Source organism: Heptranchias perlo, chromosome 44, assembly GCF_035084215.1.
Source record: "Heptranchias perlo isolate sHepPer1 chromosome 44, sHepPer1.hap1, whole genome shotgun sequence".
Taxonomy (NCBI): domain Eukaryota; kingdom Metazoa; phylum Chordata; class Chondrichthyes; order Hexanchiformes; family Hexanchidae; genus Heptranchias; species Heptranchias perlo.
This window is the reverse complement of record NC_090368.1, coordinates 855,925-881,858: the sequence shown is the minus strand read 5'-3', so window position 1 is coordinate 881,858 and position 25,934 is coordinate 855,925. Positions and strand designations below refer to the sequence as shown.

Sequence of the window (25,934 nt, the reverse complement as noted above, 5' to 3'; positions counted from 1 at the left end):
AATGGAGTGCTGTGTGTGTGCAGGAACATTATGGAATGCTGTGTGTGTGCGCAGGAACATTATGGAATGCTGTGTGTGTGTGTACAGGAACACGATGGAGAGCTGTGTGTGTACAGGAACACCATGGAGAGCTGTGTGTGTACAGGAACATTATGGAGTGCTCTGTGTGTGTACAGGAACACTATGGAGAGCTGTGTGTGTGTACAGGAACACTATGGAATGCTGTGTGTGTGTACAGGAACACGATGGAGAGCTGTGTGTGTACAGGAACACGATGGGGAGCTGTGTGTGTACAGGAACACTCTGGAATGCTGTGTGTGTACAGGAACACTATGGAGAGCTGTGTGTGTGTACAGGAACACTATGGACAGCTGTGTGTGTGTACAGGAACACTATGGAGTGCTGTGTGTGTGTCTACTGGAACACTATGGAGAGCTGTGTGTGTGTACAGGAACACTATGGAGTGCTGTGTGTGTGTACTGGAACACGATGGAGAGCTGTGTGTGTGTACTGGAACACGATGGAGAGCTCTGTGTGTGTACAGGAACACTATGGAGAGCTGTGTGTGTGTACAGGAACACTATGGAGAGCTCAGTGTGCACAGGAACACTACAGAGAGCTGTGTGTGTGCACATGAACACGATGGAGTGCTGTGTGTGTGTACAGGAACACAAGAGAGTGCTGTGTGTGTGCACAGGAACACGATGGAGTGCTGTGTGTGTGTACAGGAACACGATGGAGAGCTGTGTGTGTGTACAGGAACACGATGGAGTGCTGTGTGTGTGTACAGGAACACTATGGAGAGCTGTGTGTGTGCACCGGAACACTATGGAGAGCTGTGTGTGTGTACAGGAACACTATGGAGTGCTGTGTGTGTGTACAGGAACACAAGAGAGTGCTGTGTGTGTGTTCAGGAACACGATGGAGAGCTGTGTGTGTACAGGAACACGATGGAGAGCTGTGTGTGTACAGGAACACGATGGAGAGCTGTGTGTGTGCAGGAACACGATGGAGAGCTGTGTGTGTACAGGAACACGACGGAGAGCTGTGTGTGTGTACAGGAACACTGTGGAGGGCTGTGTGTGAGTCCAGGAACACTATGGAGAGCTGTGTGTGTGCAGGAACACGATGGAGAGTTGTGTGTGTGTACAGGACCACTATTGAGAGCTGTGTGTGTGTACAGGAACACTATGGAGTGCTGCGTGTGTGTACGGTGAGACGATGGAGAGCTGTGTGTTTGTGTACAGCAACATTATGGAGTGCTGTGTGCGTGTACAGGAACACTGCGGAGAGCTGTGTGCGTGTACATGAACACTACGGAGAGCTGTGTGTGTGTACAGGAACACTATGGAGTGCTGTGTGTGTGTACGGTAAGACGATGGAGAGCTGTGTGTTTGTGTACAGCAACATTATGGAGAGCTGTGTGTTTGTGTACAGCAACATTATGGAGTGCTGTGTGCGTGTACAGGAACACTGCGGAGAGCTGTGTGCGTGTACATGAACACTACGGAGAGCTGTGTGCGTGTACATGAACACTACGGAGAGCTGTGTGTGTGTACGGTAAGACAATGGAGAGCTGTGTGTTTGTGTACAGCAACATTATGGAGTGCTATGTGTGTGTACAGGAACACAATGGAGAGATGTGTGTGTGTGCAGGAACACTATAGAGTGCTGTGTGTGTGTACAGGAACACTATGGAGAGCTGTGTGTGTACAGGAACACTATGGAGAGCTGTGTGTGTACAGGAACACAATGGAGAGCTGTGTGTGTCCAGGAACACTATGGAGAGCTGTGTGTGTCCAGGAACACTATGGAGAGCTGTGTGTGTGTACAGGAACACGATGGAGAGCTGTGTGTGTGTACAGGAACACTACGGAGAGCTGTGTGCGTGTACAGGAACACCACGGAGAGCTGTGTGCGTGTACAGGAACACCACGGAGAGCTGTGTGTGTGTACAGGAACACGATGGAGTGCTGTGTGTGTGTACAGGAACACTATGGAGAGCTGTGTGTGTGCACCGGAACACTATGGAGAGCTGTGTGTGTGTACAGGAACACTATGGAGTGCTGTGTGTGTGTACAGGAACACAAGAGAGTGCTGTGTGTGTGTTCAGGAACACGATGGAGAGCTGTGTGTGTACAGGAACACGATGGAGAGCTGTGTGTGTACAGGAACACGATGGAGAGCTGTGTGTGTGCAGGAACACGATGGAGAGCTGTGTGTGTACAGGAACACGACGGAGAGCTGTGTGTGTGTACAGGAACACTGTGGAGGGCTGTGTGTGAGTCCAGGAACACTATGGAGAGCTGTGTGTGTGCAGGAACACGATGGAGAGTTGTGTGTGTGTACAGGACCACTATTGAGAGCTGTGTGTGTGTACAGGAACACTATGGAGTGCTGCGTGTGTGTACGGTGAGACGATGGAGAGCTGTGTGTTTGTGTACAGCAACATTATGGAGTGCTGTGTGCGTGTACAGGAACACTGCGGAGAGCTGTGTGCGTGTACATGAACACTACGGAGAGCTGTGTGTGTGTACAGGAACACTATGGAGTGCTGTGTGTGTGTACGGTAAGACGATGGAGAGCTGTGTGTTTGTGTACAGCAACATTATGGAGAGCTGTGTGTTTGTGTACAGCAACATTATGGAGTGCTGTGTGCGTGTACAGGAACACTGCGGAGAGCTGTGTGCGTGTACATGAACACTACGGAGAGCTGTGTGCGTGTACATGAACACTACGGAGAGCTGTGTGTGTGTACGGTAAGACAATGGAGAGCTGTGTGTTTGTGTACAGCAACATTATGGAGTGCTATGTGTGTGTACAGGAACACAATGGAGAGATGTGTGTGTGTGCAGGAACACTATAGAGTGCTGTGTGTGTGTACAGGAACACTATGGAGAGCTGTGTGTGTACAGGAACACTATGGAGAGCTGTGTGTGTACAGGAACACTATGGAGAGCTGTGTGTGTACAGGAACACAATGGAGAGCTGTGTGTGTCCAGGAACACTATGGAGAGCTGTGTGTGTCCAGGAACACTATGGAGAGCTGTGTGCGTGTACAGGAACACCACGGAGAGCTGTGTGCGTGTACAGGACCACCACGGAGAGCTGTGTGCGTGTACATGAACACCACGGAGAGCTGTGTGCGTGTACATGAACACCACGGAGAGCTGTGTGCGTGTACATGAACACCACGGAGAGCTGTGTGCGTGTCCATGAACACAACGGAGAGCTGTGTGCGTGTACATGAACACTACGGAGAGCTGTGTGCGTGTACATCAACACTACGGAGAGCTGTGTGTGTGCAGGAACACAATGGAGTGTTGTGTGTGTCTGTGTACAGGAACACAATGGAGCGATGTGTGTGTGTCCAGGAACACGATGGAGCGGTGTGTGTGTGCACAGGAACACGATGGAGCGCTGTGTGTGTGCACAGGAACACGATGGAGCGCTGTGTGTGTGCACAGGAACACGATGGAGCGCTGTGTGTGTGCACAGGAACACGATGGAGCGCTGTGTGTGTGCACAGGAACACGATGGAGCGCTGTGTGTGTGCACAGGAACACGATGGAGCGCTGTGTGTGTGCACAGGAACACGATGGAGCGCTGTGTGTGTGCACAGGAACACGATGGAGCGCTGTGTGTGTGCACAGGAACACGATGGAGCGCTGTGTGTGTGCACAGGAACACGATGGAGCGCTGTGTGTGTGCACAGGAACACGATGGAGCGCTGTGTGTGTGCACAGGAACACGATGGAGCGCTGTGTGTGTGCACAGGAACACGATGGAGAGCTGTGTGTGTGTACAGGAACACTACGGAGAGCTGTGTGCGCGCACAGGAACACGATGAAGAGCTGTGTGTGTACAGGAACACTATGGAATGCTGTGTGTGTACAGGAACACTATGAAATGCTGTGTGTGTACAGGAACACTATGGAATGCTGTGTGTACAGGAACACTATGGAGAGCTGTGTGTGTGTACAGGAACACTATGGAATGCTGTGTGTGTGTACAGGAACACGATGGAGAGCTGTGTGTGTGCAGGAACACTATGGAGTGCTGTGGGTGTGTGCAGGAACACGATGGAGTGCTGTGGGTGTGTGCAGGAACACGATGGAGTGCTGTGTGTGTGTACAGGAACACTATGGAGTGCTGTGTGTGTACAGGAACACTATGGAGAGCTGTTTGTGTGTACAGGAACACTATGGAGAGCTGTGTGTGTGCACAGGAACACTATGGAGAGCTGTGTGTGTGCAGGAACACTATGGAGAGCTGTGTGTGTGCAGGAACACTATGGAGAGCTGTGTGTGTGCAGGAACACTATGGAGAGCTGTGTGTGTACAGGAACACTATGGAGAGCTGTTTGTGTGTACAGGAACACTATGGAGAGCTGTGTGTGTGCACAGGAACACTATGGAGAGCTGTGTGTGTGCAGGAACACTATGGAGAGCTGTGTGTGTGCAGGAACACTATGGAGAGCTGTGTGTGTGCAGGAACACTATGGAGAGATGTGTGTGTGTACAGGAACACTATGGAGTGCTGTATGTGTGTACAGCAACACTATGGAGTGCTGTATGTGTGTACAGCAACACTATGGAGTGCTGTATGTGTGTACAGGAACACAATGGAGAGCTGTGCGTGTACAGGAACACTATGGAGAGCTGTGCGTGTACAGGAACACTATGGAGAGCTGTGTGTGTACAGGAACACGATGGAGAGCTGTGTGTGTGCAGGAACACGATGGAGAGCTGTGTGTGTGCAGGAACACGATGGAGAGCTGTGTGTGTACAGGAACACGATGGAGAGCTGTGTGTGTACAGGAACACGATGGAGAGCTGTGTGTGTGCAGGAACACGATGGAGAGCTGTGTGTGTACAGGAACACGACGGAGAGCTGTGTGTGTGTACAGGAACACTGTGGAGGGCTGTGTGTGAGTCCAGGAACACTATGGAGAGCTGTGTGTGTGCAGGAACACGATGGAGAGTTGTGTGTGTGTACAGGACCACTATTGAGAGCTGTGTGTGTGTACAGGAACACTATGGAGTGCTGCGTGTGTGTACGGTGAGACGATGGAGAGCTGTGTGTTTGTGTACAGCAACATTATGGAGTGCTGTGTGCGTGTACAGGAACACTGCGGAGAGCTGTGTGCGTGTACATGAACACTACGGAGAGCTGTGTGTGTGTACAGGAACACTATGGAGTGCTGTGTGTGTGTACGGTAAGACGATGGAGAGCTGTGTGTTTGTGTACAGCAACATTATGGAGAGCTGTGTGTTTGTGTACAGCAACATTATGGAGTGCTGTGTGCGTGTACAGGAACACTGCGGAGAGCTGTGTGCGTGTACATGAACACTACGGAGAGCTGTGTGCGTGTACATGAACACTACGGAGAGCTGTGTGTGTGTACGGTAAGACAATGGAGAGCTGTGTGTTTGTGTACAGCAACATTATGGAGTGCTATGTGTGTGTACAGGAACACAATGGAGAGATGTGTGTGTGTGCAGGAACACTATAGAGTGCTGTGTGTGTGTACAGGAACACTATGGAGAGCTGTGTGTGTACAGGAACACTATGGAGAGCTGTGTGTGTACAGGAACACTATGGAGAGCTGTGTGTGTACAGGAACACAATGGAGAGCTGTGTGTGTCCAGGAACACTATGGAGAGCTGTGTGTGTCCAGGAACACTATGGAGAGCTGTGTGCGTGTACAGGAACACCACGGAGAGCTGTGTGCGTGTACAGGACCACCACGGAGAGCTGTGTGCGTGTACATGAACACCACGGAGAGCTGTGTGCGTGTACATGAACACCACGGAGAGCTGTGTGCGTGTACATGAACACCACGGAGAGCTGTGTGCGTGTCCATGAACACAACGGAGAGCTGTGTGCGTGTACATGAACACTACGGAGAGCTGTGTGCGTGTACATCAACACTACGGAGAGCTGTGTGTGTGCAGGAACACAATGGAGTGTTGTGTGTGTCTGTGTACAGGAACACAATGGAGCGATGTGTGTGTGTCCAGGAACACGATGGAGCGGTGTGTGTGTGCACAGGAACACGATGGAGCGCTGTGTGTGTGCACAGGAACACGATGGAGCGCTGTGTGTGTGCACAGGAACACGATGGAGCGCTGTGTGTGTGCACAGGAACACGATGGAGCGCTGTGTGTGTGCACAGGAACACGATGGAGCGCTGTGTGTGTGCACAGGAACACGATGGAGCGCTGTGTGTGTGCACAGGAACACGATGGAGCGCTGTGTGTGTGCACAGGAACACGATGGAGCGCTGTGTGTGTGCACAGGAACACGATGGAGCGCTGTGTGTGTGCACAGGAACACGATGGAGCGCTGTGTGTGTGCACAGGAACACGATGGAGCGCTGTGTGTGTGCACAGGAACACGATGGAGCGCTGTGTGTGTGCACAGGAACACGATGGAGCGCTGTGTGTGTGCACAGGAACACGATGGAGAGCTGTGTGTGTGTACAGGAACACTACGGAGAGCTGTGTGCGCGCACAGGAACACGATGAAGAGCTGTGTGTGTACAGGAACACTATGGAATGCTGTGTGTGTACAGGAACACTATGAAATGCTGTGTGTGTACAGGAACACTATGGAATGCTGTGTGTACAGGAACACTATGGAGAGCTGTGTGTGTGTACAGGAACACTATGGAATGCTGTGTGTGTGTACAGGAACACGATGGAGAGCTGTGTGTGTGCAGGAACACTATGGAGTGCTGTGGGTGTGTGCAGGAACACGATGGAGTGCTGTGGGTGTGTGCAGGAACACGATGGAGTGCTGTGTGTGTGTACAGGAACACTATGGAGTGCTGTGTGTGTACAGGAACACTATGGAGAGCTGTTTGTGTGTACAGGAACACGATGGAGAGCTGTGTGTGTGCACAGGAACACTATGGAGAGCTGTGTGTGTGCAGGAACACTATGGAGAGCTGTGTGTGTGCAGGAACACTATGGAGAGCTGTGTGTGTGCAGGAACACTATGGAGAGCTGTGTGTGTACAGGAACACTATGGAGAGCTGTTTGTGTGTACAGGAACACTATGGAGAGCTGTGTGTGTGCACAGGAACACTATGGAGAGCTGTGTGTGTGCAGGAACACTATGGAGAGCTGTGTGTGTGCAGGAACACTATGGAGAGCTGTGTGTGTGCAGGAACACTATGGAGAGATGTGTGTGTGTACAGGAACACTATGGAGTGCTGTATGTGTGTACAGCAACACTATGGAGTGCTGTATGTGTGTACAGCAACACTATGGAGTGCTGTATGTGTGTACAGGAACACAATGGAGAGCTGTGCGTGTACAGGAACACTATGGAGAGCTGTGCGTGTACAGGAACACTATGGAGAGCTGTGCGTGTACAGGAACACGATGGAGAGCTGTTTGTATGTACAGGAACACTATGGAGAGCTGTGTGTGTGTACAGGAACACTATGGAGAGCTGTGTGTGTGCACAGGAACACTATGGAGAGCTGTGTGTGTGCAGGAACACTATGGAGAGCTGTGTGTGTGCAGGAACACTATGGAGATATGTGTGTGTGCACAGGAACACTATGGAGTGGTGTGTGTGTGTGCAGGAACACTATGGAGTGGTGTGTGTGTGTGCAGGAACACGATGGAGTGCTGTGTGTGCACAGGAACATTATGGCGTGCTGTGTGTGTGCGCACAGGAACATTATGGAGTGCTGTGTGTACAGGAACACTATGGAGTGCTGTGTGTGTGTGTGTAGGAACACAATGGAGAGCTGTGTGTGTGTACAGGAACACTATGGAGAGCTGTGTGTGTGTACAGGAACACTATGGAGAGCTGTGTGTGTGTACAGGAACACTATGGAGAGCTGTGTGTGTGCACAGGAACACTATGGAGAGCTGTGTGTGTGTACAGGAACACTATGGAGTGCTGTGTGTGTGTACAAGAACACAAGAGAGTGCTGTGTGTGTGCACAGGAACACGATGGAGAGCTGTGTGTGTACAGGAACACGATGGAGAGCTGTGTGTGTACACAGGAACACTATGGAGTGCTGTGTGTGTGTACAGGAACACTATGGAGTGCAGTGTGTGTGTACAGGAACACTATGGAGTGCAGTGTGTGTGTACAGGAACACTACGGAGAGCTGTGTGTGTGTACAGGAACACTACGGAGAGCTGTGTGTGTGTACAGGAACACTACGGAGGGCTGTGTGAGAGTCCAGGAACACTACGGAAAGTTGTGTGTGTGTACAGGACCACTATTGAGAGCTGTGTGTGTGTACAGGAACACTATGAAGTGCTGTGTGTGTGTACGGTAAGACGATGGAGAGCTGTGTGTTTGTGTACAGCAACATTATGGAGTGCTGTGTGCGTGTACAGGAACACTGCGGAGAGCTGTGTGCGTGCACATGAACACTACGGAGAGCTGTGTGTGTGCAGGAACACAATGGAGTGTTGTGTGTGTGTGTGTACAGGAACACAATGGAGCGGTGTGTGTGTGCACAGGAACACAATGGAGCGCTGTGTGTGTGCACAGGAACACTACGGAGAGCTGTGTGCGCGCACAGGAACACGATGAAGAGCTGTGTGTGCACAGGAACACTATGGAGTGCTGTGTGGGTGTACAGGAACACTATGGAGTGCTGTGTGTGTGTACAGGATCACTATGGAGCGCTGTGTGTGTGTACAGGAACACGATGGAGTGCTGTGTGTGTGTACAGGAACGCGATGGAGTGCTGTGTGTGTGTCCAGGAACACTATGGAGAGCTGTGTGTGTGTACAGGAACACTATGGAGAGCTGTGTGTGTTTACAGGAACACTATGGAGTGGTGTGTGTGTACAGGAACACTATGGAGCGCTGTGTATGTGTACAGGAACACGATGGAGAGCTGTGTGTGTGTACAGGAACACTATGGAGTGCTGTGTGTGTGTACAGGAACACTATGGAGAGCTGTGTGTGTGCAGGAACACGATGGAGAGCTGTGTGTGTGTGCAGGAACACTATGGAGAGCTGTGTGTGTGTGCAGGAACACTATGGAGTGGTGTGTGTGTTTACAGGAACACTATGGAGCGCTGTGTATGTGTACAGGAACACGATGGAGTGCTGTGTGTGTGTACAGGAACACTATGGAGTGCTGTGTGTGTGTACAGGAACACTATGGAGAGCTGTGTGTGCACAGGAACACTCTGGAGAGCTGTGCGTGTACAGGAACACTGTGGGAGCTGTGTGTGTGCATAGGAACACGATGGAGAGCTGTGTGTGTGCACAGGAACACAATGGAGAGCTGTGTGTGTGCACAGGAACACAATGGAGAGCTGTGTGTGTGCTCAGGAACACGATGGAGAGCTGTGTGTGTGCTCAGGAACACGATGGAGTGCTGTGCGTGAGTACAGGAACACTATGGAATGCTGTGTGTGCACAGGAACACTATGGAATGCTGTGTGTGCACAGGAACACGATGGAATGCTGTGTGTGCACAGGAACACTATGGAATGCTGTGTGTGTACAGGAACACTATGGAGAGCTGTGTGTGTGTGCAGGAACACGATGGAGTGCTGTGTGTGTGTACAGGAACACGATGGAAAGCTGTGTGTGTGTACAGGAACACGATGGAAAGCTGTGTGTGTGCACAGGAACACGATGGAGCGCTGTGTGTGTGCACAGGAACACGATGGAGCGCTGTGTGTGTGTCCAGGAACACTACGGAGAGCTGTGTGCGCGCACAGGAACACGATGAAGAGCTGTGTGTGTACAGGAACACGATGGAGCGCTGTGTGTGTGCACAGGAACACGATGAAGAGCTGTGTGTGTACAGGAACACTATGGAGTGCTGTGTGGGTGTACAGGAACACTATGGGGAGCTGTGTGTGTACAGGAACACTATGAAATGCTGTGTGTGTACAGGAACACTATGGAATGCTGTGTGTGTACAGGAAAACTATGGAATGCTGTGTGTCCAGGAACACGATGGAGAGCTGTGTGTGTGTACAGGAACACTGTGGAGAGCTGTGTGTGTGTACAGGAACACTATGGAATGCTGTGTGTACAGGAACACTTTGGAATGCTGTGTGTGTGCAGGAACACTATGGAGAGCTGTGTGTGTGTACACGAACACTATGGAATGCTGTGTGTGTGTACAGGAACACGATGGAGAGCTGTGTGTGTGTACAGGAACACGATGGAGAGCTGTGTGTGTACAGGAACACTATGGAGTGCTGTGTGGGTGTACAGGAACACTATGGAATGCTGTGTGTGTACAGGAACACTATGAAATGCTGTGTGTGTACAGGAACACTATGGAATGCTGTGTGTGTACAGGAAAACTATGGAATGCTGTGTGTCCAGGAACACGATGGAGAGCTGTGTGTGTGTACAGGAACACTGTGGAGAGCTGTGTGTGTGTACAGGAACACTGTGGAGAGCTGTGTGTGTGTACAGGAACACCATGGAATGCTGTGTGTACAGGAACACTATGGAATGCTGTGTGTGTGCAGGAACACTATGGAGTGCTGCGTGTGTGTACGGTGAGACGATGGAGAGCTGTGTGTTTGTGTACAGCAACATTATGGAGTGCTGTGTGCGTGTACAGGAACACTGCGGAGAGCTGTGTGCGTGTACATGAACACTACGGAGAGCTGTGTGTGTGTACAGGAACACTATGGAGTGCTGTGTGTGTGTACGGTAAGACGATGGAGAGCTGTGTGTTTGTGTACAGCAACATTATGGAGAGCTGTGTGTTTGTGTACAGCAACATTATGGAGTGCTGTGTGCGTGTACAGGAACACTGCGGAGAGCTGTGTGCGTGTACATGAACACTACGGAGAGCTGTGTGCGTGTACATGAACACTACGGAGAGCTGTGTGTGTGTACGGTAAGACAATGGAGAGCTGTGTGTTTGTGTACAGCAACATTATGGAGTGCTATGTGTGTGTACAGGAACACAATGGAGAGATGTGTGTGTGTGCAGGAACACTATAGAGTGCTGTGTGTGTGTACAGGAACACTATGGAGAGCTGTGTGTGTACAGGAACACTATGGAGAGCTGTGTGTGTACAGGAACACTATGGAGAGCTGTGTGTGTACAGGAACACAATGGAGAGCTGTGTGTGTCCAGGAACACTATGGAGAGCTGTGTGTGTGTACAGGAACACGATGGAGAGCTGTGTGTGTGTACAGGAACACTACGGAGAGCTGTGTGTGTGTCCAGGAACACTATGGAGAGCTGTGTGTGTCCAGGAACACTATGGAGAGCTGTGTGTGTGTACAGGAACACGATGGAGAGCTGTGTGTGTGTACAGGAACACTACGGAGAGCTGTGTGCGTGTACAGGAACACCACGGAGAGCTGTGTGCGTGTACAGGAACACCACGGAGAGCTGTGTGCGTGTACATGAACACCACGGAGAGCTGTGTGCGTGTACATGAACACCACGGAGAGCTGTGTGCGTGTACATGAACACCACGGAGAGCTGTGTGCGTGTCCATGAACACAACGGAGAGCTGTGTGCGTGTACATCAACACTATGGAGTGCTGTGTGCGTGTACAGGAACACTGCGGAGAGCTGTGTGCGTGTACATGAACACTACGGAGAGCTGTGTGCGTGTACATCAACACTACGGAGAGCTGTGTGTGTGCAGGAACACAATGGAGTGTTGTGTGTGTCTGTGTACAGGAACACAATGGAGCGGTGTGTGTGTGTCCAGGAACACGATGGAGCGGTGTGTGTGTGCACAGGAACACGATGGAGCGCTGTGTGTGTGCACAGGAACACGATGGAGCGCTGTGTGTGTGCACAGGAACACGATGGAGCGCTGTGTGTGTGCACAGGAACACGATGGAGCGCTGTGTGTGTGCACAGGAACACGATGGAGCGCTGTGTGTGTGCACAGGAACACGATGGAGCGCTGTGTGTGTGCACAGGAACACGATGGAGCGCTGTGTGTGTGCACAGGAACACGATGGAGCGCTGTGTGTGTGCACAGGAACACGATGGAGCGCTGTGTGTGTGCACAGGAACACGATGGAGCGCTGTGTGTGTGCACAGGAACACGATGGAGCGCTGTGTGTGTGCACAGGAACACGATGGAGCGCTGTGTGTGTGCACAGGAACACGATGGAGAGCTGTGTGTGTGTACAGGAACACTACGGAGAGCTGTGTGCGCGCACAGGAACACGATGAAGAGCTGTGTGTGTACAGGAACACTATGGAATGCTGTGTGTGTACAGGAACACTATGAAATGCTGTGTGTGTACAGGAACACTATGGAATGCTGTGTGTACAGGAACACTATGGAGAGCTGTGTGTGTGTACAGGAACACTATGGAATGCTGTGTGTGTGTACAGGAACACGATGGAGAGCTGTGTGTGTGCAGGAACACTATGGAGTGCTGTGGGTGTGTGCAGGAACACGATGGAGTGCTGTGGGTGTGTGCAGGAACACGATGGAGTGCTGTGTGTGTGTACAGGAACACTATGGAGTGCTGTGTGTGTACAGGAACACTATGGAGAGCTGTTTGTGTGTACAGGAACACTATGGAGAGCTGTGTGTGTGCACAGGAACACTATGGAGAGCTGTGTGTGTGCAGGAACACTATGGAGAGCTGTGTGTGTGCAGGAACACTATGGAGAGCTGTGTGTGTGCAGGAACACTATGGAGAGATGTGTGTGTGTACAGGAACACTATGGAGTGCTGTATGTGTGTACAGCAACACTATGGAGTGCTGTATGTGTGTACAGCAACACTATGGAGTGCTGTATGTGTGTACAGGAACACAATGGAGAGCTGTGCGTGTACAGGAACACTATGGAGAGCTGTGCGTGTACAGGAACACTATGGAGAGCTGTGCGTGTACAGGAACACGATGGAGAGCTGTTTGTATGTACAGGAACACTATGGAGAGCTGTGTGTGTGTACAGGAACACTATGGAGAGCTGTGTGTGTGCACAGGAACACTATGGAGAGCTGTGTGTGTGCAGGAACACTATGGAGAGCTGTGTGTGTGCAGGAACACTATGGAGATATGTGTGTGTGCACAGGAACACTATGGAGTGGTGTGTGTGTGTGCAGGAACACTATGGAGTGGTGTGTGTGTGTGCAGGAACACGATGGAGTGGTGTGTGTGTGTGCAGGAACACGATGGAGTGCTGTGTGTGCACAGGAACATTATGGCGTGCTGTGTGTGTGCGCACAGGAACATTATGGAGTGCTGTGTGTACAGGAACACTATGGAGTGCTGTGTGTGTGTGTAGGAACACAATGGAGAGCTGTGTGTGTGTACAGGAACACTATGGAGAGCTGTGTGTGTGTACAGGAACACTATGGAGAGCTGTGTGTGTGTACAGGAACACTATGGAGAGCTGTGTGTGTGCACAGGAACACTATGGAGAGCTGTGTGTGTGTACAGGAACACTATGGAGTGCTGTGTGTGTGTACAGGAACACTATGGAGTGCAGTGTGTGTGTACAGGAACACTATGGAGTGCAGTGTGTGTGTACAGGAACACTACGGAGAGCTGTGTGTGTGTACAGGAACACTACGGAGAGCTGTGTGTGTGTACAGGAACACTACGGAGGGCTGTGTGAGAGTCCAGGAACACTACGGAAAGTTGTGTGTGTGTACAGGACCACTATTGAGAGCTGTGTGTGTGTACAGGAACACTATGAAGTGCTGTGTGTGTGTACGGTAAGACGATGGAGAGCTGTGTGTTTGTGTACAGCAACATTATGGAGTGCTGTGTGCGTGTACAGGAACACTGCGGAGAGCTGTGTGCGTGCACATGAACACTACGGAGAGCTGTGTGTGTGCAGGAACACAATGGAGTGTTGTGTGTGTGTGTGTACAGGAACACAATGGAGCGGTGTGTGTGTGCACAGGAACACAATGGAGCGGTGTGTGTGTGCACAGGAACACTACGGAGAGCTGTGTGCGCGCACAGGAACACGATGAAGAGCTGTGTGTGCACAGGAACACTATGGAGTGCTGTGTGGGTGTACAGGAACACTATGGAATGCTGTGTGTGTACAGGAACACTATGGAATGCTGTGTGTGTACAGGAACACTATGGAATGCTGTGTGTGTACAGGAACACTATGGAATGCTGTGTGTACAGGAACACTATGGAATGCTGTGTGTACAGGAACACTATGGAGAGCTGTGTGTGTGCAGGAACACGATGGAGAGCTGTGTGTGTGTACAGGAACACTATGGAGAGCTGTGTGTGTGTACAGGAACACTATGGAGTGCTGTGTGTGTGCACAGGAACACTATGGAGCGCTGTGTGTGTGTACAGGAACACGATGGAGTGCTGTGTGTGTGTACAGGAACGCGATGGAGTGCTGTGTGTGTGTCCAGGAACACTATGGAGAGCTGTGTGTGTGTACAGGAACACTATGGAGTGGTGTGTGTGTACAGGAACACTATGGAGCGCTGTGTATGTGTACAGGAACACGATGGAGTGCTGTGTGTGTGTACAGGAACACTATGGAGTGCTGTGTGTGTGTACAGGAACACTATGGAGAGCTGTGTGTGTGTACAGGAACACTATGGAGAGCTGTGTGTGTGTGCAGGAACACTATGGAGAGCTGTGTGTGTTTACAGGAACACTATGGAGTGGTGTGTGTGTACAGGAACACTATGGAGCGCTGTGTATGTGTACAGGAACACGATGGAGTGATGTGTGTGTGTGCAGGAACACTATGGAGTGCTGTGTGTGTGTACAGGAACACTATGGAGAGCTGTGTGTGTGCAGGAACACGATGGAGAGCTGTGTGTGTGTACAGGAACACTATGGAGAGCTGTGTGTGTGTACAGGAACACTATGGAGAGCTGTGTGTGCACAGGAACACTCTGGAGAGCTGTGCGTGTACAGGAACACTGTGGGAGCTGTGTGTGTGCATAGGAACACGATGGAGAGCTGTGTGTGTGCACAGGAACACAATGGAGAGCTGTGTGTGCGCACAGGAACACAATGGAGAGCTGTGTGTGTGCACAGGAACACGATGGAGAGCTGTGTGTGTGCTCAGGAACACGATGGAGTGCTGTGCGTGAGTACAGGAACACTATGGAATGCTGTGTGTGTGTACAGGAACACTCTGGAGAGCTGTGTGTGTACAGGAACACTATGGAATGGTGTGTGTGTGTACAGGAACACTATGGAGAGCTGTGTGTGTGTAGAGGAACACGACACGATGGAGAGCTGTGTGTGTGTACAGGAACACTATGGAATGCTGTGTGTGCACAGGAACACTATGGAATGCTGTGTGTGCACAGGAACACGATGGAATGCTGTGTGTGCACAGGAACACGATGGAATGCTGTGTGTGCACAGGAACACTATGGAATGCTGTGTGTGTACAGGAACACTATGGAGAGCTGTGTGTGTGTGCAGGAACACGATGGAGTGCTGTGTGTGTGTACAGGAACACGATGGAAAGCTGTGTGTGTGTACAGGAACACGATGGAAAGCTGTGTGTGTGCACAGGAACACGATGGAGCGCTGTGTGTGTGCACAGGAACACGATGGAGCGCTGTGTGTGTGCACAGGAACACGATGGAGCGCTGTGTGTGTGTCCAGGAACACTACGGAGAGCTGTGTGCGCGCACAGGAACACGATGAAGAGCTGTGTGTGTACAGGAACACGATGGAGCGCTGTGTGTGTGCACAGGAACACGATGGAGAGCTGTGTGTGTGCACAGGAACACGATGGAGAGCTGTGTGGGTGTACAGGAACACTATGGAATGCTGTGTGTGTACAGGAACACTATGAAATGCTGTGTGTGTACAGGAACACTATGGAATGCTGTGTGTGTACAGGAAAACTATGGAATGCTGTGTGTCCAGGAACACGATGGAGAGCTGTGTGTGTGTACAGGAACACTGTGGAGAGCTGTGTGTGTGTACAGGAACACTATGGAATGCTGTGTGTACAGGAACACTTTGGAATGCTGTGTGTGTGCAGGAACACTATGGAGAGCTGTGTGTGTGTACACGAACACTATGGAATGCTGTGTGTGTGTACAGGAACACGATGGAGAGCTGTGTGTGTGTACAGGAACACGATGGAGAGCTGTGTGTGTACAGGAACACTATGGAGTGCTGTGTGGGTGTACAGGAACACTATGGAATGCTGTGTGTGTACAGGAACACTATGAAATGCTGTGTGTGTACAGGAACACTATGGAATGCTGTGTGTGTACAGGAAAACTATGGAATGCTGTGTGTCCAGGAACACGATGGAGAGCTGTGTGTGTGTACAGGAACACTGTGGAGAGCTGTGTGTGTGTACAGGAACACTTTGGAATGCTGTGTGTGTGCAGGAACACTATGGAGAGCTGTGTGTGTGTACACGAACACTATGGAATGCTGTGTGTGTGTACAGGAACACGATGGAGAGCTGTGTGTGTGTACAGGAACACGATGGAGAGCTGTGTGTGTACAGGAACACTATGGAGAGCTGTGTGTGCGCAGGAACACTATGGAGTGTTGTGGGTGTGTGCAGGAACACGATGGAGTGCTGTGGGTGTGTACAGGAACACTATGGAGATATGTGTGTGTGCACAGGAACACTATGGAGTGGTGTGTGTGTGTGCAGGAACACTATGGAGTGGTGTGTGTGTGTGCAGGAACACGATGGAGTGCTGTGTGTGCACAGGAACATTATGGCGTGCTGTGTGTGCGCGCACAGGAACATTATGGAGTGCTGTGTGTACAGGAACACTGTGGAGTGCTGTGTGCGTGTACAGGAACATTATGGAATGCTGTGTGTGTACAGGAACATTATGGAATGCTGTGTGTGTGTACAGGAACTTTATGGAATGCTGTGTGTGTGTGTGTGTGTACAGGAACACTGTGGAGAGCTGTGTGTGTGTACAGGAACACTGTGGAGAGCTGTGTGTGTGTACAGGAACACGGTGGAGAGCTGTGTGTGTCCAGGAACACTGTGGAGAGCTGTGTGTGTACAGGAACACGATGGAGAGCTGTGTGTGTACAGGAACACGATGGAGAGCTGTGTGTGTACAGGAACACTATGGAGAGCTGTGTGTGTACAGGAACACTATGGAGAGCTGTGTGTGTACAGGAACACTATGGAGAGCTGTGTGTGTACAGGAACACTGTGGAGAGCTGTGAGTGCGCACAGGAACATTATGGAATGCTGTGTGTGCGTGTACAGGAACACGATGGAGAGCTGTGTGTGTGTGGGTGCAGGAACACTCTGGAGAGCTGTGTGTGTGTGTGTGCGTGCACAGGAACACTGTGGAGAGCTGTGTGTGTGTGCAGGAACACGATGGAATGCTGTGTGTGTACAGGAACACGATGGAGAGCTGTGTGTGTACAGGAACACGATGGAGAGCTGTGTGTGTACAGGAACACGATGGAGAGCTGTGTGTGTGCAGGAACACGATGGAGAGCTGTGTGTGTGCAGGAACACGATGGAGAGCTGTGTGTGTGCAGGAACACGATGGTGAGCTGTGTGTGTACAGGAACACTGTGGAGAGCTGTGTGTGTACAGGAACACTGTGGAGAGCTGTGAGTGCGCACAGGAACATTATGGAATGCTGTGTGTGTGTGTGTACAGAAACACTATGTAGAGCTGTGTGTGTGTACAGGAACTTTATGGAATGCTGTGTGCGTGTGTCCAGGAACACTCTGAAGAGCTGTGTGTGTGTCCAGGAACACTATGGAGAGCTGTGTGTGTGTACAGGAACACTATGGAGAGCTGTGTGTGTACAGGAACACTATGGAGAGCTGTGTGTGTGCACAGGAACACGATGGAGAGCTGTGTGTGTGTCCTGGAACACTGGAGAGCTGTGTGTGTGTACAGGAACACTATGGAGAGCTGTGTATGTACAGGAACACTATGGAGTGGTGTGTGTGTGTACAGGAACACAATGGAGTGGTGTGTGTCTACTGGAACACTATGGAGAGCTGTGTGTGTGCACAGGAACACTATGGAGAGCTGTGTGTGTGCACAGGAACACTATGGAGAGCTGTGTGTGTACAGGAACACTATGGAGAGCTGTGTGTGTGCACAGGAACACTATGGAGAGCTGTGTGTGTACAGGAACACTATGGAGAGCTGTGTGTGTGCACAGGAACACTATGGAATGCTGTGTGTGTGTACAGGAACACAATGGAGCGCTGTGTGTGTGTACAGGAACACAATGGAGCGCTGTGTGTGTGTACAGGAACACAATGGAGCGCTGTGTGTGTGTACAGGAACACAATGGAGCGCTGTGTGTGTGTACAGGAACACTCTGGAGAGCTGTGTGTCAACAGGAACACTATGGAGAGCTGTGTGTGTCTACTGGAACACTATGGAGAGCTGTGTGTGTGTACTGGAACACTATGGAGAGCTGTGTGTGTGCACAGGAACACTATGGAATGCTGTGTGTGTGTACAGGAACACAATGGAGCGCTGTGTGTGTGTACAGGAACACAATGGAGCGCTGTGTGTGTGTACAGGAACACAATGGAGCGCTGTGTGTGTGTACAGGAACACAATGGAGCGCTGTGTGTGTGTACAGGAACACAATGGAGCGCTGTGTGTGTGTACAGGAACACAATGGAGTGCTGTGTGTGTGTACAGGAACACAATGGAGTGCTGTGTGTGTGGACAGGAACACTCTGGAGAGCTGTGTGTCAACAGGAACACTATGGAGAGCTGTGTGTGTGTACAGGAACACTATGGAGAGGTGTGTGTGTGCAGGAACACTATGGAGAGCTGTGTGTGTACAGGAACACTATGGAGTGCTGTGTGTGTACAGGAACACTATGGAGAGCTGTGTGTGTACAGGAACACTATGGAGTGCTGTGTGTGTACAGGAACACTATGGAATGCTGTGTGTGTACAGGAACACTATGGAGTGCTGTGTGTGTACAGGAACACTATGGAGTGCTGTGTGTGTACAGGAACACTATGGAGTGCTGTGTACAGGAACACTATGGAGAGCTGTGTGTGTACAGGAACACTATGGAGAGCTGTGTGTGTGTACAGGAACACTATGGAGTGCTGTTTGTGTGTCCAGGAACACTATGGCGTGCTGTGTGTGTACAGGAACACTGTGGAGAGCTGTGTGTGTACAGGAACACTGTGGAGTGCTGTGTGTGTGTACAGGAACACGATGGAGAGCTGTGTGTGTGTCCAGAAACACGATGGAGAGCTGTGTGTGTGTGAAGGAACACTATGGAGTGCTGTGTGTGTGTACAGGAACATTATGGCGTGGTGTGTGTGTGTACAGGAACACTATGGAGTGCTGTGTGTGTGTACAGGAACATTATGGCGTGGTGTGTGTGTGTTCAGGAACATTATGGAGTGCTGTGTGTACAGGAACACTGTCGAATGCTGTGTGTACAGGAACACTATGGAATGCTGTGTGTGTACAGGAACACGATGGAGAGCTGTGTGTGTACAGGAACACGATGGAGAGCTGTGTGTGTACAGGAACACGATGGAGAGCTGTGCGTGTACAGGAACACGATGGAGAGCTGTGTGTGTACAGGAACACGATGGAGAGCTGTGTGTGCACACAGGAACACTATGGAGAGCTGTGAGTGACTCCCCAAAGCCTTTCCACCATCTGCAAGGCACAAGTCAGGAGTGTGATGGAATACTCTCCACTTGCCTGGATGAGTGCAGCTTCAACAACACTCAAGAAGCTCGACACCATCCAAGATAAAGCAGCCCGCTTGATTGGCACCCCATCCACCACCCGAAACATTCACTCCCTTCACCACCGGCACACTGTGGCTGCAGTGTGTACCATCCACAGGATGCACTGCAGCAACTCGCCAAGGCTTCTTCGACAGCACCTCCCAAACCCGCGACCTCTACCGCCTAGAAGGACAAGAGCAGCAGGCACATGGGAACAACACCACCTGCACGTTCCCCTCCAAGTCACACACCATCCCGACTTGGAAATTTATCGCCGTTCCTTCATCATCGCTGGGTCAAAATCCTGGAACTCCCTTCCTAACAGCACTGTGGGAGAACCGTCACCACACGGACTACAGCGGTTCAAGAAGGCGGCTCACCACCACCTTCTCGAGGGCAATTAGGGATGGGCAATAAATGCCGGCCTTGCCAGCGACGCCCACATCCGGTGAACACATAAAAAAAAATACAGGAACACTGTGGAGTGCTGTTTGTGTGTACAGGAACACTATGGAGTACTGTGTGTGTGTACAAGAACACTATGGAGTGCTGTTTGTGTGTCCAGGAACACTATGGCGTGCTGTGTGTGTGTACAGGAACACTATGGAGAGATGTGTGTGTGTACAGGAACACTATGGCGTGCTGTGTGTGTACAGGAACACTATGGAGAGCTGTTTGTGTGTCCAGGAACACTATGGCGTGCTGTGTGTGTACAGGAACACTATGGAGTACTGTCTGTGTGTACAGGAACACTATGGAGTGCTGTCTGTGTGTACAGGAACACTATGGAGTGCTGTCTGTGTGTACAGGAAGACTATGGAGAGCTGTGTGTGTGTACAGGAACACTATGGAATGCTGTGTGTGTACAGGAACATTATGGAATGCTGTGTGTGTACAGGAACACTATGGAATGCTGTGTGTGTACAGGAACACTATGGAATGCTGTGTGTACAGGAACACTATGGAATGCTGTGTGTGTACAGGGACACTATGGAGTGCTGTGTGTACAGGAACACTATGGAGAGCTGTGTGTACAGGAACACTATGGAGAGCTGTTTGTGTGTCCAGGAACACTATGGCGTGCTGTGTGTGTACAGGAACACTATGGAGTACTGTCTGTGTGTACAGGAACACTATGGAGTGCTGTCTGTGTGTACAGGAACACTATGGAGTGCTGTCTGTGTGTACAGGAAGACTATGGAGAGCTGTGTGTGTGTACAGGAACACTATGGAATGCTGTGTGTGTACAGGAACATTATGGAATGCTGTGTGTGTACAGGAACACTATGGAATGCTGTGTGTACAGGAACACTATGGAATGCTGTGTGTGTACAGGAACACTATGGAGAGCTGTGTGTGTACAGGGACACTATGGAGTGCTGTGTGTACAGGAACACTATGGAATGCTGTGTGTGTACAGGAACACTATGGAGAGCTGTGTGTGTACAGGAACACTATGGAATGCTGTGTGTGTACAGGAACATTATGGAGAGCTGTGTGTGTGCAGGAACACTATGGAGTGCTGTTTGTGTGTCCAGGAACATTATGGAATGCTGTGTGTGTACAGGAACACTATGGAATGCTGTGTGTGTACAGGAACACTATGGAATGCTGTGTGTACAGGAACACTATGGAGAGCTGTGTGTGTACAGGGACACTATGGAGTGCTGTGTGTGTACAGGAACACTGTGGAGAGCTGTGTGTGTACAGGAACACTATGGAATGCTGTGTGTGTACAGGAACATTATGGAGAGCTGTGTGTGTGTGCAGGAACACTATGGAGAGCTGTGTGTGTGCAGGAACACGATGGAGAGCTGTGTGTGTGCAGGAACACGATGGAGAGCTGTGTGTGTGCAGGAACACGATGGAGAGCTGTGTGTGTGTGCAGGAACACTATGGAGTGCTGTGTGTGTACAGGAACACTGTGGAGAGCTGTGTGCGTGTACAGGAACACGATGGAGAGCTGTGTGTGTACAGGAACACTATGGAGAGCTGTGTGTGTGTACAGGAACACTATGGAGTGCTGTGTGTGTACAGGAACACTGTGGAGAGCTGTGTGCGTGTACAGGAACACTATGGAGAGCTGTGTGTGTACAGGAACACTATGGAGAGCTGTGTGTGTACAGGAACACTATGGAGAGCTGTGTGTGTGTACAGGAACACTATGGAGTGCTGTGTGTGTGTACAGGAACACTGTGGAGAGCTGTGTGTGTGTACAGGAACACGATGGAGAGCTGTGTGTGTACAGGAACACTATGGAGAGCTGTGTGTGTGTACAGGAACACTATGGAGAGCTGTGTGTGTACAGGAACACTATGGAGAGCTGTGTGTGTACAGGAACACTATGGAGAGCTGTGTGTGTACAGGAACACTATGGAGAGCTGTGTGTGTGTACAGGAACACTATGGAGAGCTGTGTGTGTACAGGAACACTATGGAGAGCTGTGTGTGTGCAGGAACACGATGGAGAGCTGTGTGTGTGCAGGAACACTATGGAGAGCTGTGTGTGTACAGGAACACTATGGAGAGCTGTGTGTGTGTACAGGAACACTATGGAGAGCTGTGTGTGTGCACAGGAACACTATGGAGAGCTGTGTGTGTGCAGGAACACTATGGAGAGCTGTGTGTGTACAGGAACACTATGGAGAGCTGTGTGTGTGTACAGGAACACTATGGAGAGCTGTGTGTGTGCACAGGAACACTATGGAGAGCTGTGTGTGTGCACAGGAACACTATGGAGAGCTGTGTGTGTGTGCAGGAACACTATGGAGTGCTGTGTGTGTGTACAGGAACACTATGGAGAGCTGTGTGTGTGCAGGAACACTATGGAGAGCTGTGTGTGTGCACAGGAACACTATGGAGAGCTGTGTGTGTGCACAGGAACACTATGGAGTGCTGTGTGTGTGCAGGAACACTATGGAGAGCTGTGTGTGTGTACAGGAACACTGTGGAGAGCTGTGTGTTTATCCCAGATGTTGGATCCAATATCCTGGACCGTCACCAGCTGCCCACAACCCGGGTGAGCCTCACCATTGCCCCACAGCCTCCCCGCCCTGCGGTGGGATCCGGTGCACCATTGGATGGTTGTGGAGACTGAATGGTGGGGCTCAGGATATAGTGTTCCTCACTCCTGCAGTGATCGCGGGGAGACGGCGGGGGTCGCGGGGAGACGGACGGCGGGGGTCGCGGGGAGACGGCGGGGGTCGCGGGGAGACGGACGGCGGGGGTCGCGGGGAGACGGCGGGGGTCGCGGGGAGACGGAGGGCGGGGGTCGCGGGGAGGTTTCGTGCAAACACACGAATTAAGATCAGGAGTAGGCCATTCGGCCCCTCGACCCTGCTCTGCCATTTGATAAGATCATGGCGGATCTGATTGTGACCTCACCCGACTTTCCCTTCTCCCTCCTCTCACCTTTGACCCTCCGTCCCCCGCCCTCTGGGCAGTGAATGGGAGACCCCTTGTTTTCAAACTGTGTCCCCGAGTTCTCGTCTCTCCCACACGGGGAAACATCCTCTCCGCATCTCCCCACCACCTGCTGTTTCAATCAGATCAACTCATTCTCCTCAACTCCCCCCGGGGACAGGCCCGAATCCCCGGCCTCTCCCCGAGGCCCCGCTCTCTCCCCCCCCGGGTACAGGCCCGAGGCCCCGGTCTCTCCCCCGGGTACAGGCCCGAAGCCCCGCTCTCTCCCCCGGGTACAGGCCCGAGGCCCCGGTCTCTCCCCCGGGTACAGGCCCGAGGCCCCGGTCTCTCCCCCGGGTACAGGCCCGAGGCCCGAGGCCCCGGTCTCTCCCCCGGGTACAGGCCCGAGGCCCCGGTCTCTCCCCCGGGTACAGGCCCGAAGCCCCGCTCTCTCCCCCCCGGGTACAGGCCCGAAGCCCCGGTCTCTCCCCCGGGTACAGGCCCGAAGCCCCGGTCTCTCCCCCGGGTACAGGCCCGAAGCCCCGGCCTCTCCCCCGATTCTTACCCTGATTTCTTTCGCTGATCGGACCGGCCGCCATCCCGCATTCACGGAGCAACCGGATGACGAGCGACGAGCTGCAGACAAAACAAGAGGGTCCTCTTCCGCCCGGTCACAGCGCCCCCTGTCCCGGAGGAGCGGCCCGGACCCGGTCACAGCGCCCCCTGTCCCGGAGGAGTGGCCCGGACCCGGTCACAGCGCCCCCTGTCCCGGAGGAGCGGCCCAGACCCGGTCACAGCGCCCCCTGTCCCGGAGGAGTGGCCCGGACCCGGTCACAGCGCCCCCTGTCCCGGAGGAGCGGCCCGGACCCGGTCACAGCGCCCCCTGTCCTGGAGGAGTGGCCCAGGCTCAGTCACAGCGCCCCCTGTCCTGGAGGAGTGGCCCGGACCCGGTCACAGCGCCCCCTGTCCCGGAGGAGTGGCCCAGGCTCAGTCACAGCGCCCCCTGTCCTGGAGGAGCGGCCCGGTCACAGCGCCCCCTGTCCTGGAGGAGTGACCCGTTCACAGCGCCCCCTGTCCTGGAGGAGTGGCCCGGACCCGGTCACAGCGCCCCCTGTCCTGGAGGAGTGACCCGGTCACAGCGCCCCCTGTCCCGGAGGAGTGACCCGGTCACAGCGCCCCCTGTCCTGGAGGAGTGACCCGGTCACAGCGCCCCCTGTCCTGGAGGAGCGGCCCGGTCACAGCGCCCCCTGTCCCGGAGGAGTGGCCCAGGCTCAGTCACAGCGCCCCCTGTCCTGGAGGAGTGACCCGGTCACAGCGCCCCCTGTCCTGGAGGAGTGACCCGGTCACAGCGCCCCCTGTCCTGGAGGAGTGACCCGGTCACAGCGCCCCCTGTCCTGGAGGAGTGACCCGGTCACAGCGCCCCCTGTCCTGGAGGAGCGGCCCGGACCCGGTCACAGCGCCCCCTGTCCTGGAGGAGTGGCCCAGCCTCAGTCACAGCGCCCCCTGTCCTGGAGGAGCGGCCCGGACCCGGTCACAGCGCCCCCTGTCCTGGAGGAGTGGCCCAGGCTCAGTCACAGCGCCCCCTGTCCTGGAGGAGCGGCCCGGACCCGGTCACAGCGCCCCCTGTCCTGGAGGAGTGGCCCAGGCTCAGTCACAGCGCCCCCTGTCCTGGAGGAGTGGCCCAGGCTCAGTCACAGCGCCCCCTGTCCTGGAGGAGTGACCCGGTCACAGCGCCCCCTGTCCTGGAGGAGTGACCCGGTCACAGCGCCCCCTGTCCTGGAGGAGTGACCCGGTCACAGCGCCCCCTATCCTGGAGGAGCGGCCCTGACACCGTCACAGCGCCCCCTGTCCCGGAGGAGTGACCCGGTCACAGCGCCCCCTGTCCCGGAGGAGTGACCCGGTCACAGCGCCCCCTGTCCTGGAGGAGTGACCCGGTCACAGCGCCCCCTGTCCCGGAGGAGCGGCCCGGACCCGGTCACAGCGACCCCTGTCCCGGAGGAGCGGCCCGGACCCGGTCACAGCGACCCCTGTCCCGGAGGAGTGACCCGGTCACAGCGCCCCCTGTCCCGGAGGAGCGGCCCGGACCCGGTCACAGCGCCCCCTGTCCCGGAGGAGCGGCCCGGACCCGGTCACAGCGACCCCTGTCCCGGAGGAGTGACCCGGTCACAGCGACCCCTGTCCCGGAGGAGTGACCCGGTCACAGCGCCCCCTGTCCCGGAGGAGTGACCCGGTCACAGCGCCCCATGTCCCGGAGGAGTGACCCGGTCACAGCGCCCCCTGTCCCGGAGGAGTGACCCGGTCACAGCGCCCCCTGTCCCGGAGGAGTGACCCGGTCACAGCGCCCCCTGTCCCGGAGGAGTGACCCGGTCACAGCGCCCCCTGTCCCGGAGGAGTGACCCGGTCACAGCGCCCCCTGTCCCGGAGGAGTGACCCGGTCACAGCGCCCCCTGTCCCGGAGGAGTGACCCGGTCACAGCGCCCCCTGTCCCGGAGGAGTGACCCGGTCACAGCGCCCCCTGTCCCGGAGGAGTGACCCGGTCACAGCGCCCCCTGTCCCGGAGGAGTGACCCGGTCACAGCGCCCCCTGTCCCGGAGGAGTGACCCGGTCACAGCGCCCCCTGTCCCGGAGGAGCGACCCGGTCACAGCGCCCCCTGTCCCGGAGGAGCGGCCCGGTCACAGCGCCCCCTGTCCCGGAGGAGTGGCCCAGGCTCAGTCACAGCGCCCCCTGTCCTGGAGGAGTGACCTGGTCACAGCGCCCCCTGTCCTGGAGGAGCGGCCCGGACCCGGTCACAGCGCCCCCTGTCCTGGAGGAGTGGCCCAGCCTCAGTCACAGCGCCCCCTGTCCTGGAGGAGTGGCCCAGGCTCAGTCACAGCGCCCCCTACAGCCCAG

At 53.4% G+C, this 25,934-nt stretch overlaps 1 protein-coding gene across 1 annotated transcript in view; it reads right to left on the bottom strand.

Moving 5' to 3' along the window:
- The window catches only part of sf3b4 (splicing factor 3b, subunit 4), a 44,634-nt gene extending 20,919 nt beyond the window's left edge, over window positions 1-23,715 (bottom strand). Inside the window, exon 1 of the mRNA XM_067975832.1 lies at window positions 23,610-23,715. Coding sequence (XP_067831933.1) covers window positions 23,610-23,643 — 34 coding nt within the window. The 5' untranslated portion in view covers window positions 23,644-23,715. The remainder of the gene's footprint in view (window positions 1-23,609) is intronic.
- Window positions 23,716-25,934: the final 2,219 nt, after the last annotated feature.